Source organism: Strongylocentrotus purpuratus, unplaced genomic scaffold (genome assembly GCF_000002235.5).
Source record: "Strongylocentrotus purpuratus isolate Spur 01 unplaced genomic scaffold, Spur_5.0 spur5_scaffold_2, whole genome shotgun sequence".
Lineage (NCBI taxonomy): Eukaryota > Metazoa > Echinodermata > Echinoidea > Camarodonta > Strongylocentrotidae > Strongylocentrotus > Strongylocentrotus purpuratus.
In genome coordinates this window covers 7,656,722-7,675,495 of record NW_022145605.1, presented here as the reverse complement: position 1 = coordinate 7,675,495, position 18,774 = coordinate 7,656,722, and the positions used below count along the sequence as shown (strand labels likewise).

At 39.5% G+C, this 18,774-nt stretch overlaps 2 protein-coding genes across 2 annotated transcripts; both read right to left on the bottom strand.

Annotated features, from left to right (window-relative positions):
• Window positions 1-1,270: 1,270 nt before the first annotated feature.
• On the bottom strand, window positions 1,271-8,072 carry LOC583047 (low affinity immunoglobulin epsilon Fc receptor). The gene is made up of 4 exons (XM_030991562.1): window positions 7,618-8,072; window positions 5,643-5,894; window positions 3,877-3,993; window positions 1,271-1,919 (listed from the first exon to the last, which is right to left on the bottom strand). The coding sequence occupies exons 1-4, from the start codon at window positions 7,712-7,714 to the stop codon at window positions 1,561-1,563; spliced, it is 825 nt and encodes a 274-aa protein (XP_030847422.1). The 5' UTR covers window positions 7,715-8,072; the 3' UTR covers window positions 1,271-1,560.
• Window positions 8,073-15,078: 7,006 nt separating this feature from the next.
• On the bottom strand, window positions 15,079-17,759 carry LOC115926632. Its single transcript, XM_030991561.1, has 3 exons — window positions 17,521-17,759; window positions 16,439-16,555; window positions 15,079-15,526 (listed from the first exon to the last, which is right to left on the bottom strand). The coding sequence occupies exons 2-3, from the start codon at window positions 16,506-16,508 to the stop codon at window positions 15,270-15,272; spliced, it is 327 nt and encodes a 108-aa protein (XP_030847421.1). The 5' UTR covers window positions 16,509-16,555; window positions 17,521-17,759; the 3' UTR covers window positions 15,079-15,269.
• Window positions 17,760-18,774: the final 1,015 nt, after the last annotated feature.

Sequence of the window (18,774 nt, the reverse complement as noted above, 5' to 3'; positions counted from 1 at the left end):
TTGTGATGAAATTTATACATCGCTGGGTTATCATACATTCTGTATGGATTAAGTCAAACCTCAATGTTTTGTTGAGTAAATGCTAATAAAGATCACGCTGTTAACGCTGGATTAAACTGTGTATCACTTTTTTCGTTATGGAGAATTCAAACGATTTTTTTTTTGTTATTCGCATGTTTTATTGAATCAAGAAAGCAACTCAATATTTACAAATAATTGGAAAGTTATTAGAAATCAAGAGTAACACAATACATAAAATCAGACAACTAAATATCAGAACATCGATCGTAACAAAGTTATAAAAGATAAATATATCAGGAATGCAGGCAGCGAAATAAGAATTTAAAACCTCAATTTTGTTAATGAGTTGCAAATTTGTAATTCTTTTTTGAGACATCAATGTAAGCTTTAAAACATTGTTAATTGGTGAATTTGTTTTGAAATTTGTATATATATATATATAAATAAAATATTTAAGTTGAAGAATCGAATATGTTAGGAATTTATCTTGGGGCGTTACAAAATGTTTTTGGGGAATATCGAAGCATTTATGACTTAATTACTCTTCCCAAATAGGTTTTACAGCTTGACAAATAATTAAAAAAAGATGTATGTTCTCCTGTAGGTTTCAGGAGCAGTTTTACAAAAGGAACAACCGGGAGAGTCATTTGATAGTTGAGTTCCGTTGCAGAGGGCGCTACACAAAATATTTTTTTTGTGAGATAATGAAAAACTGACTGTCAAATTTGAAAAAACATACAATTTAAATGACAAAATCATCATTAATACTTGTACGTGTACCACCACAAATATTAGATAATTTGAACCAGCCATTAAAAGCTGTTGAAAAAAACAAAATAGCGCCTTTTACGTTGCATTTCAGCCAATGCCGATGTTGGCTTTTTTGTTGGCTTTTTCGTGTTGGTTATATTACGCACAAACAGCCGGTCCAGGTATTGTTATTATTAATTAATTAATTAATTAACGGTCACCGTATATTTTTAAAGGGGAGCTGATTTGGTATAATCGTATATTATTGGCTAAATTTCACACATTAATTTTTGGGGTCTAAAATTACCTTCTTAGCAATTTTAGGTTCTTAAATGGCACTAAAAAAAGTCATTGATAAGAATAATTAAGAGCAATAACCATGCACTTTGAAGGCATATTTGCGATCTGAAAACAGAACTCAACTATCCCTTTAATATCATACCAAAACAAAATCATTCGAAGCTATCAAATGATTCTATTTTTCCCCTAAACATGGGGTATTTATTTCATGTTACTTCTACGATGTCTCTAAGCGCTATAGATATTATAATTATAACCTGGTCGTCAAGTTTAGCCTTGCCCACACACAATTAATTATGCACATTCAGACACACGCCAGTTTAGACGCTTACAGTGCAGGCCAAACGACAATGACTTTCGCCCCGATTTACCCATCCCACAAGGTCCCAATTATGGTAGGCCTTCCTTTTATAACACCTAGGTAGAGAGAAGCAATGTAGATGAAATGCCTTGCTTTAAAAATCTGTTTCGTCGTTTTTGTTGACAAATTTAGTACAGCACATACTCAAAATAATCACAGTTATCTACTTCTTGGAAGTCTAAGCTGGACATTGTCCGGTTTGAGTCGTTGAGCTGACATCTTCCCTCATGTGAGAAGACATTCATTGATGAACAGCTAGGAAGCCTGATACAGCTGGCCAAGCAACGGATCAAAGAAGTTGATTGGATGTCTTTGATCACGTGACCGACTAGGCAGTACCCTGTAAGGATGGGATCTTTCTGCATGAGGCCATTGGCACTCATCGGCTGTGCGTTGATCACAGTCGTCTTCGTGGAGATCGGACCTTCCGTTGTGATTGCGGCTGAGGATGTCATCGGCTGTTCCGTTGACGCTACCGGTATATCGGCTATAATACATAGTATATTGTACGAAGCGAAAAAGCGTTACGGGGATATGCACGTTGAAAATCTCAAAAATATTGTTTTCTTCCGAGAAGAAAATAATCATTGATAGCAAAATTACAGTCATTTTTCTTTTCAGATAGAAATGTTGCAACTGTCAGTGTTTTATGCACCCCATTCGTTGTGTACAAAATGAGGGCATGGAGAGAAAATTACAGAGTCTTTTTTTTTGGTCTAAGACTTTGCACATACTTTCATAACCTCATCTTGCTGCTATATATAATGTTTGAGAACAATTTTTGAGGGCTAATTGTCAATCCCCGACAGTTGCTTTACTGGATTGTTTGGTATTACGTCGAAGCATTTTGAAAGAAATTTCGTGCTTTTACAAAACATACTTTACGGTGGTGGCAATGATCATGATCATGATGATGAAAACAAAATGACGATGATACTGATGATGACTTTATAGGCAACGATGAGTGCGTTGATGATTTTGATGACGATGCCGAATGTGATGATGGTGGTAGGCTAAATGATTACGATGGAAATAATGACAAAGATAATAATGAAGTAGAGTGGTGACAATGATGATTTTTTTTCCCCTCATCCTCTTTCGAGGTATTTATTAGCAATAACATATATACATACAATTTTTAAAAAAATCATAGTTTTACAGTAACAATTGATAGAATTTTTTGAACTTCACCTCCTTTTCAAAATGTATAATTACTTACACTTTCCAAATATGATTTCACCATAAACTTAAAATCAACCCATAAAGAATTTGCGTTGCATTTTTTACTTTTTAATATACATTTTATATAGCTTCGATAGACTGTTTATTGTGCTACGTTGCAAATGAGAATGAACATTTCGTAAGTAATATCGTCCAATTCATACCCTATCACTAGAAGTTCTTCATTTATACATTTATTTAAAAGATTTTCCAAAATGTTCGTACGAGTTTACAGTGTAATACAAAAAAAATTGTTTCTGCTTCCTCACAATGTCTACATTTGCTGTCATTAAGAACACACCAATTTTAGCAAATTTGAATTTCAATGTAAAATATTGTTCAGCAATTGAAAATTGAATTGCCTAATCCTACTACCTTTAATTGTACATATTTTGAACGGGGGAAAAAATCGAATTGAAAGAGTATGTTAATGACAAAACATTGACCAAAATGATATATACAGTAGGCTTGCGGGTGCACCATGTGAAAGAGAGAGAGAGAGAGAAATGATTAATATAGTTGGCGGTTCTTCAGAAATCCATGCACTCATTATTGCATGTTTCTTTTTGGTAGTTATAGAACCAAGACTAATATCATCTCCTGTTTTAAGTGTAATTAAATCATCTTCCTTTCTTTTGCAACAAATAGTTTGTTTTTTAGATCTCATCTTACTAAAAAAGTAAACAGGAAAGGATTGTAATTTTTTTTCATATTTCACATCAAATATTAACTGAGAGGGATATATCAAGTTTAGAACACCTGGTTCCTTTCATTTACCGTCTCTAATCACTTGTTTAACTGTCACTGTACCAGCCTGATTCCAATTCGTGTATATCAGCATATGATTATTAAACTATATATTACTATTTTTTTTACTTCGAATAAACCAACATACCCTATCATTGACCAAATGCATGGAAAGTCATGATAGAAACTAGGTAACTTTCAAAGAAATATTATATTCAAAACATAAAGGGATCTCTCCAACTTTAGAGACAATTATGATAATGATGATGAACAAATTCAAAAATATAAAAATGATCTCAATAGTGATGATGAAGATGACGATGGTGAAGTTGAAAATGACAACGATGATGAATATAAAAACCACACTAATAATGACAACGATTTTGATGATTATGAGAGTGATGGTGATAATTATGATGATGCTGATGATGCTGATCATGATGCTAACGATTATGATCATATCAATTCAGACTTACCGTCCTTCTCACAGACGACAGCTATGTGGATGGCGCAATTAACATCACTCCAAGTCCCAGCGAGGAACATCACACAGTCGAACCCAGGATTATCAGCTGGCTTCAATGGGCCCCAAGCTGCGAATGAGAAAGGAGAGGGGTACAGAGAGAGAAAGAGAGAGAGAGAGAGAGAGAGGGCGAGAGAGAGAGAGAGAGAGAGAGAGGGGGGGGAGAGAGGGGGAGGGAGAGAGAAAGGGGGTAAGAGAAAAGAAGTACAGGAGAATACGAGGAAGAAAGAAAAAAGAAGAAAAAAAAGACGGAGGAACACGAAGAGGTATAGGGGTAAGTTAGGGGGAAGAGAGGGAGGGAGAGAAGATGATGGGGGGAGAGAGAGAGAGGGGGAGAGAGAGAAATGAGGAAAGGGGATGAGAGGGGGCTAGAAAGATGATGGTGAAAGAGTGAGGAGTGAGAAAGAGAAAGAGAGACAGAGAGACAGATAGAATTAATATCGTTGATAATAAATATACCCAAGAGTATCCTGTAAATGCAGTTTCACACCTAATTTTGATCAGGGTGCATGTGTAGCCTTTTATCAATCCACTAAGTGCGAAAAATGGAAGCATTCACTAGACAAAAAGTATAACTGTATAACTGTTGTTCCGCTGGCGTAGCCAGTCAAATGTATGATGTTTATATTTTCAGATAATGTTTTTAATGACCTACAAACTGAAATTAAAAATGTAGTTTGAGATTAATTCCCTTTTAAATAACACAGGGGGGGGGGGTGGTTGCACGCCATTACCACCCTATACCAAATAATTATGTCAGTGACTATTTACAGGTAATGAAAGCCGATATTACAAAATCATAATGAACGAAGATGTAGGCCTATAGCCCACTGTTAATGCCCGTTACACACGATTGATGTGTGTCATTTCCTGACGTAAGAGTGCGGCAGTGAGTGGTGCAGTCTCTGACGCATCACGTTTATGAGAGTGATATCGTTGGAATGCAAAATGTAAACAATGATTTTTTTAACCGGCGTATACACGAGGCGTCATTTGCCAGACGTAGAACTGCGTTAGCGACTTACACGCCCTATTACAATAGGGGCTTTTCGTTTTACACGACGAGAGCGTGGACTGCCGTGTGTGCCATTGTGTTAAGGCACTGGGCCGTGCCCAGCAGTGCCTTAAAAGGACGTCACATTACCTTAAAAGGATGTTACACGTGGCGGTCCACGTTCTCGTCATGTAAAACGAAAAGTCCCTATTATCTTAACATCACAGACAAACTGAATGCACAATTAAATTAATGAGCAAACACGTCGTTGAAATACTAGCTTATTGCCTAATACATGCATGAGCAGATAAAGGTCATTGCATACCAAATTGTCAAATACACAGAGACAAAATACTGGAAAACATGCTCATGAAAGTTATGTAATCATTATTCATGTATTCACAAGCAGTACACTCCATGATACACAGGTGGAAGTATTCTTTGAAAGGGGGAAACAAAGGCTATTCATGTAGCACATCCATCGCTGTAGGAGTGATTATTTAAAAATGTACACAGTGGGGCCATAGGAGTGATTATTTAAAAATGTACACAGTGGGGCCATTCGATGTCTTTAACATTTGTGGATATTTGGGATCATTTGGGACATGTGCCAACCGTAAAAAATGGTCTATTGCCCCCAAAGGCTTCATTAGCGCAGGCAGAACGATGCAATCAAAAATTAATTAGGGCCCGTTTGCCGAAAGCATTTCTGAATTGTGTCATACCTGTGTAAGTTATTGGATGATTATCATCTCCACACACGTACTCTCCATTAACGAGATGGTCTCTGCAATAAAGCCATATGTACCATCCATTTGAGATGCTATTGACGTGAGAGTTCTCCTCTGCGGACGCGATCTCGACTATCGAAGCTCCTTGGCCTTGACATGTTGAAAACGCCGTGTCCCAATCCAGGTTGCCGCCCTGTACGTTATAGCAACTGGACGAAAATTCACTCCATCCTCCTGGACACTCGGCTACATTGATAGAATAGAGAGAAGGAAGAAGGGAGAGATAGAGCGAGAGAGAGAGGGAGAGAGATTACTGAGGGGGATGAAAACGAACTAACCGTGTACATAATACACCAACTGACTGCACTGCACAAGAGCACCTTGCCAGACATTTCAACTTTGACGTTATATCCTGATTGATGGATCCTGTCAAGTACCGACGTAGAAGTAGAAGTAGTATAACAATAACTAAACTCGATATTTGAAAGTAGTATGATTGCATGGAGGGAACTTAGAATGCTCCTTGAAAAATGAAAAAGACAAATGCATAAATAAATAAGGGGAAAAGGGCCCATTAATGATAATGCGATTAAATGAAACACATACAATTTTATCTTAAAGAGATATCGACTGCTACGAGAGGACTGGCTGCTTTTATACGCTCAAGGGGAAAGTTACATCCGCTGCTATCATCCCGAGGTGCAGCTGGGTGGGCGGCGCGCCGAGGGGTGATCGCAGCGGATGCAACTTTCCCCGAGAGCCAGTATAGAAACAGCCAGTCCTCGAACATTAAAGCAGTCGATATTTCTTTTATATACCGAATTGACACAAAAATCTACCAATAATTTTATCGAGTAAAGATTGGTTAAAACATCTCGGAAAATCTGAGAAACTGTCTGTTTATCTTTGCCAGAAAAAAGACTGAAATTTTCGATCAGTTGGGAATCGCAGACAAAGAGCACGTACTGTATGGTGTCCGCGCTCGCTTCAAGAACATATCAACACGTAAACCAATGGGTATCGCAGCAAAATTTTATTCTTTTCCCGGCCGGTAACCGTAATTTTGAGGGTCTCACTCTTGGACTATTAATCGGTTTTGTCATTTTTCGTTTCTTTACGGGAATGGCTAAAATCCCGACTCCAATTTCGACCAATCAGATGGCTGGATTTCTTAAGTGATGTATATAAGTCTGAATAGTGACTATTATTTGGGGGATATCATAGTAGAGTGTAGCTATAGGTCTATAGAATAACGAATAGATAGAGCTACAATGAGCAAGAGAGATGTGATCATCGATATCATATGCGATGATGAATTTTTTTGTTAGCATTTTTGTATTGTATTCGTTCAGTACAAAATATATTTAAACAAAACATACAGCTTCATTGATTTACATAACATATCAAATATAAAGAAAATTGTACATCCCTCAAAAAACATTTAATATAGTTTAATACACAGTACATAATGTTTTCAAATGAATTATACTAAATGAATATTATTTTTTTCTCTCATCCTCAAGCGATGTGTTTAAGTGCCCCTCTCCCCTGCTAATTCCTTTTCTTCTTGCCTATTTACTATAATTCTTTTTTAATCTCTTGAGGAATTTGGGGTCTATCTTTAGTTGAACTATATTTAAAAATCATATGTTTAGTTAAAAGAATAATGTGATTTAACAGTTGTTCTTCTCCCATATTTGATCTTTTTGTCCCGATTTGAATTTCTTGCCAGTGTAGATTTTTTTTCACGCTAATAAAGCAAAGAGGTCACCGCAGTCCTTACAAATAAGTTAAAGATGAGAACGGAAAATCTTATGCTGCATGCAACTTAGAACGTACATATAATATGGTCGAATTGACACGAGAACAATTTTCTTAAGACCCCGAAAATAGATATATTTTGATGAATCGAAGATAAATGAACGATAGGACGAATTTAACTGTTAGGAAACAATTTTGTCATACTCACACTGTACATGGACGAATCCTATCATGACTTCAAACAGAATCACACCAACGAAAGTGAATTTTGAAGAAGAAAACTTTGCAAAAGTCAACATTATCATAAAATTCTTTATGCTGCTCGGAACGAGTAGATTTTTTTTTATAATGCTCTTCCTCGGTATAAGTCTTTTTTTATTTCTTACTCTTCAACGATGATCTTTCTAAAGTCCTGTTCCGTTACCAACTGATTTGTTTCTTCTTCTGCTATGGTAATTTAAGAGAAAGTTGGCCTGCTTCTTTGATATTGCAATAACCATTTGTTTACAGAAGCAATTACCGAAGGTTTCCTAATGATTATATTAAGCTTGCATGTCTGACGTACATTGTCCATCTGCCGATTGCAAAATTATAAGACGAAAATGAAGAAAGGGAAGAAAGGAGGAGGAGATGAAGTAGAAGAACAAGAGGAACAAGGAGAAGAAGAATAAGAAAAAGAAAAAGTAAAATAAGAAAGAGGAGAAGAAAAAAATAATTAGAGAGAGAGAGAGCAAGAGAGATAGATAGATAGAGAGAGAGAGAGAGAGAGAGTGGGGGGGGGGGGGCTAAAGCTACGCCCGTGGTGTATAACGCAACACTTTCAGATAATAGCATACAAAAGGACAGCTGCTGAAAAAGCAACGGATTTCCCCTTTGTCTTACAGCTTGCCGTAGTAATCCGTGTCGTAATGGAGCAACCTGCCAGAATGTGGGCGATGCTTTTATGTGCGTGTTTGGTCCTGCTTTCGAGGGGTTATTGTGCGAGATTGGGAAGTGTATGTCTTTTATTTCATTTAATTTATTATTCATGATAATATTTTTAATGAAAGAGAAACAAACCTTTAAAAAAAAAAAACTACTCTAAAAGAAGTAGAAACTACCGGAGAAGCAGACTGATGAAAGTTTGAACGAAATCGGACAAAAGATACGAAAGGTATGAATGTCTAAAAGTTGCAATGTATGGGAACTTCAAATTTGCTCACTGTGATGTAGTTGCGGACAAGTTTCCCATTAGTTCCAGCACACAAAATGACCAAAACAAAAAAGATGTCAAAATGTCAAAATGTATGACTCAGGAGCGTCTTTTCTTTTCAGAGGACCTATAATGATTTACTATCCATAATATCTTTTTAATAGTGCCCCAAGGAAGAAAGCACTTCAAGGGAGAAAAACAAAAATTGTTGATATTTTTTACACAACAAACATGGAGAGTTGTCCGTGACTGCGTCATTATCCACTGACAAGATTGCCAATTTGAGATCCCCCAAAGGTAATAGTGCTTTTATATATACAAAATTAATAACTTTATTATTTTTCACTTTCGTCATTCTGTCTCTCGTATTTGTATGATCATGTTGTGTCCCATTCGTTTCGAAATACATGTATCATGTTACCAAACACTAACTTGATCTATTCAAATAACCGTATACGTATACCTAAAGCCTTTAGCAAATGGTAACATTCGATTATAATGATAGCCAGCAAATTTGAATCAGTTTTATCGTTTTAAAATGATTTTAAAAAATGATGGATAAAATGTTCCTTTGTGCAACATTATTAATCTTTCCCAATACCTGCTAGACGTTTTCTTTCAGATTTCATTCTCTTGGGGGTAAAAGAAACCTCATCTTTATCTCTAAATCACTGCTAATTAGTATCAAAGTCTAACCGAATGAACCGTTTCCCTCTCACATAGCATTACACAAAGCCTTCATCTTAACTACCACAATAGACCAGTTCACGGTTAGCACATTACTGCAATGACCCCGAATATCCACAGATCTTAAAAACATGAAGAGGTCCCACTTTTTACATTTTGAAATAATCACTCCTACAGCGATGGAGGTGCTATATAAATAGCATTTGTTTCCCCTTTTCAAAGAATACTTCCACCTGTGTATCATGGATGGCACTGAATGTGCATGAATGAATAATGTTACATAACTTTCATGAACACGTATCCAGTATTTCGTCTCCGTGTATTTCAAAATTTGTTCTGCAATGACCTTTATCTGCTCATGCTCAGACTGCAACCGTGAACTGGCTTATTGGTTGGCTACTTTCCAGTGAATGTCTCATTGTTCAATGCTACCTTTCATAAGGTTCATCTGCGATATCGCTCATTTCGAAGGAAGGTGGATCCAACATCCGAAAAGATCTATCTGTCTTTTAGCTGAATCGGCAACCAAGAAACCGATGATTTGTCGGACAAAATTATATGGAAGTGAGATGGAGATTATGCTGAGTGACATTGAAGGGTCTACAGTCATGTAAGTTAATTGTTTTTAACATTTTTCAGTTCTTTCAGTGCGATAACGTATTTCATTAACAAACAAAAAAACTGCCAAGAAATTAAACTTTCGTGCATTTCCGACTTACCTTAGAATGAATATCAATGTCAGAGTGATCTCACATGTATTTCGGATTGATTGTATGTCAATTAATAACAAGTAGCAATAACCGTTATAAGCTACTAAAATTGTGGCACTTGATTGGCCGAAAGCAAATATGTCATAGAAATTTATAGCATTTGTTATTGATAGCAATTTGTATGAAACAGGCCCCCTGCCAGGGGCCCCTGATGGACGTATATTCATTTGCAGATATATCATAATTGTCCCTGAAAGCTTTCTTTGTACTTTTCTTTGTATTTCAGCAATGCTTCGGGGTAAAGAAGAAAAATTGTTTTGCTGAGGAAAGGCTAATAAAGATCACTCTGTTAAAGATATTATGTTCCTTTTGCAGCCAACATCAAATTCTGTAGAACTTTACAGGAATAATGAATATGTCATGTATGTCCTATCTGTAAAATTTAAACATTAGCAGTGTCCTAGTATTCAAATTTTGCAAGGAAACCCGTTTACTTTCTAGACTTCACTCTCAAGCACTATTGAGTGACTGACTGACATGTTTGTTTATTACATACATAACATGAGCTAACAAGTACATGAGCTTTCGTCTACATCAATAACCCACTACTTGTAATGGCCAGAATTAAACTGATTGAATCTTTGTGCAGCACAAAACATACGACATCGGTAAAAGGGTCTGAAAATCAGACTATTACTTATGTGATTGCAATCACTTAAGTCGACTCCACAACTAATAGTCGTTATTGTCCAACTTAAAGCCATTTTCAAGCCCTTCCGTTTTTAGGGAAGTTCTAAATGAATATTGTCTTTCAAATGCCGTTGTAATTTAACCTTTTCATTGTTTGGCCTGCAAATGAGACATAGTACCTTTAACGCTTCCTTAAAAGGTCTTTCACTTTTTAGAGTTCAAATACATTTTTTTTTTGCATGTTTTATTAAATCAAAACAGAATCACAATATTTACAAATAATTCGAAAGCTATTAGAAATCAAGAGTAACACAATCCATTAAATAAGACAACTGAATATTAGAACGTCAATCATAACATATAGCAGGGATGCAGGTAGCAAAAGAAGAAATGATAATCAAAAACCTCAATTTTGTAAAATAAGTTGCAAGTTTGTTATTCTGTTTTGGTATAAAGTATTCAAGATCTTTAAGGTCAGCAACGTAAGCTTTAAAACCTTTTAAATTGGGAAATTTATTTTGAAATGTGCACATATAAATATAATATTTAAGGAAGAGAAACACAAATATGTTAGGAATTTGTCTTGGGCATAACCAATTTTTTTTTTTTTGAATATCGAAGCCTTTATGACTTAATTATTCTTCTGATAAATAATCTTTAAGCCTATAGTCTTTTCCCAAATAGGTTTTACAACTTGACAACTAATAAAAAGATGTATGTAGGTTTCAAGAATAGTTTTACAAAAGGTACAACCAGGAGAGTCTTTAATCTTAATTTCATTACAAAACAAAATCGTTCGAAGCTATCAAATGATCCAATTTACTCCTAAATACGTGTTATTTCATGTTACATCTACGATGTCTCTAAAGCCCCAGTCCCATATAAAGCCGGACCAGCACGGACGAGCACGGACCACTCCGGACCATCCCGGACCATGGTCTGGGGTGATCCGGGATGGTCCGGGATGTTTTGTTCAAAAAAGTGTGATGCTTTAGCTACAGTCCCATATACGTCCCGGACCGTCCCGGACCATCCCGGACCCCATCCGGGGTGATCCGGGATTCGGTCCGTGTTGACACCGTGTTGGCACCGGGGTGGTCCTGGATGGTCCTGGATGGTCCTGGATGGTCCTGGATGGTCCTGGGCGGTCCGGGAGTCGACCCCGGATGTTTTTGACGGTCAAAAACTGCCGGGGTGGTCCGGGACGGTCCGGGACAATAGTTTGATCCGGGGTGATCCGTGTAGCCACCGTGCTGGGTCCGGGGTCATCCGTAGTGGCGCCGGGGCGGTCCGTGTTGATCCGTGGCAGTCCGGGAGTGAGTTATTGACCGCCCAGGACCATCCAGGACCATCCAGGACCATCCAGGACCACCCCGGTGCCAACACGGTGTCAACACGGACCGAATCCCGGATCATCCCGGATGGGGTCCGGGATGGTCCGGGACGGTCCGGGACGTATATGGGACTGTAGCTTTAAAAGCATCACACTTTTTTGAACAAAACATCCAGGACCATCCCGGATCACCCCAGACCATGGTCCGGGATGGTCCGGAGTGGTCCGTGCTCGTCCGTGCTGGTCCGGCTTTATATGGGACTGGGGCTTTTAAAAGCTACAGTCCCATATACGTCCCGGACCGTCCCGGACCATCCCGGACCCCATCCGGGGTGATCCGGGATTCGGTCCGTGTTGACACCGTGTTGGCACCGGGGTGGTCCTGTATGGTCCTGGATGGTCCTGGATGGTCCTGGGCGGTCAATAACTCACTCCCGGACTGCCACGGATCAACACGGACCGCCCCGGCGCCACTACGGATGACCCCGGACCCAGCACGGTGGCTACACGGATCACCCCGGATCAAACTATTGTCCCGGACTGTCCCGGACCACCCCGGCAGTTTTAAACCGTCAAAAACATCCGGGGTCGACTCCCGGACCGCCCAGGACCATCCAGGACCATCCAGGACCGCCCCGGTGCCAACACGGTGTCAACACGGACCGAATCCCGGATCACCCCGGATGGGGTCCGGGATGGTCCGGGACGGTCCGGGACGTATATGGGACTGTAGCTTAAGCGCTTTAGATATATTACCTGTATTTCTAACCTGGTTGTAAAATTCAGGCTTTGCCCACACACAAAGAATGCTCATTTAGCCACACGCCATTTTAGACGCTTATAGCGCAGACCAAACGACAATGACTTTCGCCCTGATTTCCCCATCCCACATATAAATGGAAGCAGGCGCGGATCCAGGATTTCTTAGGGGGGGGGGGCCCAAATTTGAAATTATGCGAGCCAAATATTGGTACGTTATGGTGACCAACAGTGACGTAATGCGGGGGGGGGGCGAGTTTCCCCCTCCCAGGCTTTGACGTTTCATTATATTATTAGAGAAAGAAGACGATTCGTTGTACCGTTCTCGAAAATAATTCTCGTGTGAATTTAGTTTTTCCCCTCCCGCGCGAAGCGCGGAAAATTTTACGATTTATTAAATTATTAGAGAAAGAAGACGATTCGTTGTAGAGTTCTCGATTATTAATCCTTGTCTAAATTCAGTCCCTCCCTCCCCCCTCCTGCGCGAAGTGCGGAAGCTTTGACGTTTTATTAAACTATTAAAGAAAGAAGACGATTCGTTGTAACGTTCTCGACCCTTTATCTTCGTCTGATTTCAGCAGTTCCTCCCCCCCCCCCCCTCCCGCGCGAAGCGCGAAAGCTTTTACGTTTCATTAAATCATAAGAGAAAGAAAACGATTAGTTGTACAGTTTTCGACTCTTAATCCTTGTCTAAATTCAGTCCCCCTCCCCCTCTTGCGCGAAGCGCGGAAGCTTTGACGTTTTATTAAACTATTAAAGAAAGAAGACGATTCGTTGTACCGTTCTCGACCCTTTATCCTCGTCTGATTTCAGTTCCCCCCCCCCCCTCCCGCGCAAAGCGCGGAAGCTTTTACGTTTCATTAAATCATTAGAGAAAGAAAACGATTCGTTGTACTGTTCTCGACTCTTAATCCTTGTCTAAATTCAGTCCCCACCCCCTCCCCCTCCTGCGCGAAGCGCGGAAACTTTGACGTTTTATTAAACAATTAAAGAAAGAAGACGATTCGTTGTACCGTTCTCGACTCTTAATCCTCGTATGAATTCAGTTCCCCCCCCCCCCCCACCTCCCCTCCTGCGCGAGGCTTTGACGTAGTATTATTAGAGAAAGAAAACGAAGCGTTGTACCGTTCTCTATACCCTTAATCCTTGTCTGAATATCAAATATGTTCTTTGTCTGCTCCTTTTTCTTCCTACGTCCTCTTCCGATTGGGGGGACCGCCCCCCCCCCCCTGGCTACGCGCCTGCGGTCAGATAAACACATCTTGATACCTTGTCCGACCCCGCAAGCTCAGGGGTTTAAGGCGATAAATTACGGACAGATAAGCATTCAGGGGCCCGCCTTAGGGCCCCTGGTGGGGTCGAGGCGGCTCAGGGGTTTTAGGCGTTTAATTAAGGTCAGATGAGCATATTTTTGTGTATACCTTATTATTATGTGACACTGGCAAGTCACTATTTCGCGTGGGGTCCAGGGGCGGAGCCCCAAAAAATCAGGGGTTTTGAGTAATAAATTACCGTCAGATGATCATCTAAGGGTCCGCCGTAGGGCCCTAAATGGAATCCAGGGGGCAAAGCCCCGGAAGCTTAGGGGTTTTAGGCATTTAATCACGGTCAGATGAGCATATTTTGATGCCTCATTATTTTGTTAACACTGGCAGTTAACTATTCTTACTTTCTTGCTCTCATTCTATTTCATTTCTCTTTAAAATACCTTTTCAAGAAAAGTGGGGGGGGGGGGGCTCGAGGCTCTCGATCCCCGCCGTACCTCGGGCCCTGACATGTAGGAATCTCAAGAATCATATTTTTTGCCTGGTTGTAAATTTAGGAATTTGTCATTTTCCAACAAACACATACAAACGTATAATTTACTAAAAAGTGAGGAAAAATTTCGGAAATTATGTCATTTCAGCAGTATTTGTAATCCACCGTTGTGGAATTAGAAATTAACCACGTTTGAATATGATTCCCCCAAGCCCCCCCCCCCCTATCAGTACGCCAGTATCTCCTCTTTTCCCTTTTTCTTTCCCTTTCCTTCCTTCTCTCTTTTTTTTTTGATTGGGGGTGGGGGGTGGGGGGGGGGGTTAACAGCCTGGGAGGCAAGGCCCTTTCGGCCCCCCCCCCCGATCTCCTTCTTCCCCCTTTTCTTTTCTTCTTCCTCTTCTTTCTTTCCCTTTTTCTCCTTTTTCCCTTTCTCCCTTCTTTTCCTTTCTTCTCTCTTTTTTTTTTTTTTTTTTTTTTTTGCGGGGGGGGGGGGGGCCAAGGCCCGCTCGGCCCCCCCCCCTGGATCCGCGCCTGAATGGAAGGCCTTAATTGCTTTTATAACACCTCGGTAGAGAGAAACGATTTCGATGAAATGCCTTGCTTAAAAATCTGCTACGTTGTATTTGTTGACGAATTTAATACAGCACATATTCAAAATAATCACAGTTATCTACTTCCTGAAAGTCTAAACTGGACATTGTCCAGTTTGAGTCGTTGAGCTGACATCTTGCCTAAGAAGAGAAGACATTCATTGATGAACAGCTAGGAAGCCTGATACAGCTGGCCAAGCAACGGATCGAAGAAGATGAGTGGATGTCTTTGATCACGTGACCGACTAGGCAGTACCCTGTAAGGATCGGATCTCTCTGCATGTAGCCATTTGCAGTCCTCGGCTGTGCGTTGATCACAGCCGCCTCCGTGGAGATCGGACCTTCCGTTCTGATTGAGGATGTCATCGGCTGTTCCGTTGACGCTACCGGTATGTCGGCTATAATCATCGTAAAAAGGCAAAGTACATTGCACAAAGTGAAAGGGCGTTGCGGGGACATGCACGTTGAAAATCTCAAAACTTGTTTTAAAACGTAACGAATTAAAATTGAAAAATTGCCTAGAATTAAAATTCATTAATAGCAAAATTACAGCCATTTTTCTTTTCAAATTTAAATGTTGCAACTGGCAAAGTTGTATTCACCCCATTCGTTGTGTACAAAATGGGGGGTTTAATTTTCACTCATAGAGAGAAAACCACAGAGTCCTTCGATCTGAAATTTTGAACATACTTTCGTAACCTCATCTTGCTGCTAAAAATGAATGTTGAGATAAGTTTCTGAGGGCTTAATTATCAATCCCTTACAGTGGCTTTATTGGGACCTCGCTCTCCGCTAAAAAGCAAATGGATTGTGTGGCAAGTTGACAGAAATTTGTGCTTACAAAACGGACATTACGGTGGTGGCAATGATCATGATCCCCGGTCATGATCACGGTGATGAAGAAAATGACGATGATTATACCGATGATGACTACGATTGTAGGCGACGATGAGTATGATGATGATGGTGGAAGGCCAAATGATTAAGATGAAAATAATGACGACGATAATAATGAAGTCGGGGGGTGACGATGATGAAAATGATGATGACAAAAATTGGTTGAAAACATAAAAATGATCTCGATAATGATGATGAAGATGTCGACATTTTAATATAATAATAAATATTTGACGATGATAATGATGATGACAATGATGATGGTGAAGGTGATAATGACGATGATAATTCTGGCCTATACTAATACTGACAACGATTATGGTGATGATTATGAGAGTGATGGTGATAATTATGATGATGCTGATCATGCTAGCTGATCATGATGATGACGATTAATAATGATTTCGACTTACCGTCCTTCTCGCAGACGACAGCTATTGGGGTGGCGCAATTAGCATCACTCCAAGTTCCAGCGAGGAACATCACACAGTCGAAACCAGGATTATCAGCTGGCTTTGAAGGGCCCCAAGCTGTGAATGAAAATCAGAGAGGGGTACAGAGAGAGAGAGAGAGAAAGAGAGAGGGTGGGGAAAATGTATAGGTGGAGGAGGAGAAGAAGACGAAAAAGAAGATGAACAAGAGGGAAAAGACGGAGGAACACGAAGAGGTATAGGGGTAAGTTAGGGGAAAAAGAATGGAGGGAGAGAAGATGATGGGAGAGAGAGAGAGAAATTTAATATCGTTGATAATTATATCCAAGAGTATCCTGTAAATGTAGTTTCACATCTAATTTTGATCAGAGTCCATGTGCAGCCTTTTATCAATCCACTAAAGTGTGGGATAATTTTTAAACCGAAAAATGGAAACATTGAGTAGACAAAAAGTACAACTGCACAACTGTCATTAAACTGTCGTATCCAGAATACTGATAAGCAGGAAGCGGGTAAAACAATACTCAAATTACCTGTTTTTTTATGGGAGGGGGTGTTCAAATCACAAGGGGAGGAGGTCGCACGCTAGCACCACCTTACAGGTAATGAAAGCCAATATTACAAAATCATGAAGAGCGAAGATGTAGGCCTATAACCCACTGTTAATGCCCGTTACACACGATTGATGTGTGTCATTTCCTGACGGAATAGTACGTCAGAGTGTATTGCAGTTTCTGACGCAACACGTTTATGAGAGTGATATCGTTGGAATGCAAAATGCAAACAATGAATTTTTTAACCGGCGTATATACGAGGCGTCATTAAATGACGCCTCGTATTGCCAGACGTAGAACTGCGTTAGCAACTTAATTGCGCTATCAGAACGATACGCCCTATTACATTATCTTAACATCACAGACAAACTGAATGCACAATTGAATTAAAGAGCAAATATTGGCGTATTGGTTAATTGTCTTCAAAGGCTTCATTAGCGCAAGCATAACGATGCAATAAAAAATTAATTACGACCCGTTTGCCGAGTGCATTTCTGAATTGTGTCATACCTGTGTAAGTTATTGGATGATTATCATCTCCACACACGTACTCTCCATTAACGAGATGGTCTCTGCAATAAAGCCATATGTACCATCCATTTGAGATGCTATTGACGTGAGAGTTCTCCTCTGCGGACGTGATCTCGACTATCGAAGCTTCTTGGCTTTGACATGTTGAAAACGCTGTGTCCCAATTCAGGTTGCCGCTCTGTACGTTATAGCAACTGGACGAAAATTCACTCCATCCTCCTGGACACTCGGCTACATTGATAGAAGGAAGAGGGAGGGACAGAGAGAGAGAGAGAGAGAGAGAGAGAGAGGGGGTGTTAATGAGTGGGTGAAAACGAAATAACCGATTATAACAATAATTCAACTCGATATTTGAAAGTATTATGATTGCGTGGAGGGAACTTTCAATGCTCCTTGTAAAATAAAATTGAGAAAAATGAAAAGACAACTGCAGATATAAAAAAAGAAGGGGGGGTGGGAGACCCATTAATGATAAAGCAATGAAATGAAAATACATACAATCAAATCTATCTAAAAAAATGAATATTGGTTGTAGAGTAGCTATAGGCCTATACAATAACGAGTATATAGAACTACAATGAGCAAGAGATAGAGAGAGACATAGAGAGAGAGAGAGGGGGGAGGGTGAGAGGTGGAAAGAGAGAGAGAGAGCGAAAGAGAGAAAAAGTAAGAGGAAAAATATAGGATCATCATTATCATGCGACGATGAATTGAGGATGAATGAACGATGGGACGAATTTATTTGTCAGGAAACAATGTTATACTCACACACTACATGAACGAATCCTATCATGACTTCAAACAGAATCACACAAACCAAAGTGACTTTTGAAGAAGTAAACTGTCGCGGCAAATACTTCGCAAACGTCAACATTATCATAATATTCTTTAAGCTGCTCGGAATGAGTTGATTCTTTTGTAATGCTCTTTTTCAGTATCATTTCTCTCTTTTCAACGATGAGCTTCCTATAGTCCTGTTTCGTTACCAACTCATTTTTCTGCTAAGATGATTTAAGAGAAAATAGGCCTACTTCTTAATATTGCAATAAGCATTTATTTTGTTTACAGAAGCAATTACCGTAGGTTTCATTATGACTTAATTATGTAAACCATGCAAGTATTAAGGCAGGAAAATTCAATAAACGTCCCGCAACAATTTCAGATTTTTCTGTGAAGATAATTTACAAGAAAATAGGCCTACTTCCTAATATTGCAAATTGCAATAACCATTTG

Coding starts and splice junctions, on each gene's coding strand:
- LOC115926632 (XM_030991561.1), bottom strand. CDS start 16,508: ATGTTCCTCGCTGGAACTTGGAGTGATGCTAATTGCGCCACCCCAATA. Junction 15,527..16,438: donor TGTCGTCTGCGAGAAGGACG/GTAAGTCGAAAT, acceptor CGATGATTATAG/CCGACATACCGGTAGCGTCA.
- LOC583047 (XM_030991562.1), bottom strand. CDS start 7,714: ATGATAATGTTGACTTTTGCAAAGTTTTCTTCTTCAAAATTCACTTTC. Junction 3,994..5,642: donor TCATCCAATAACTTACACAG/GTATGACACAAT, acceptor TCTCATTCGCAG/CTTGGGGCCCATTGAAGCCA. Junction 1,920..3,876: donor TGTCGTCTGTGAGAAGGACG/GTAAGTCTGAAT, acceptor TATGTATTATAG/CCGATATACCGGTAGCGTCA.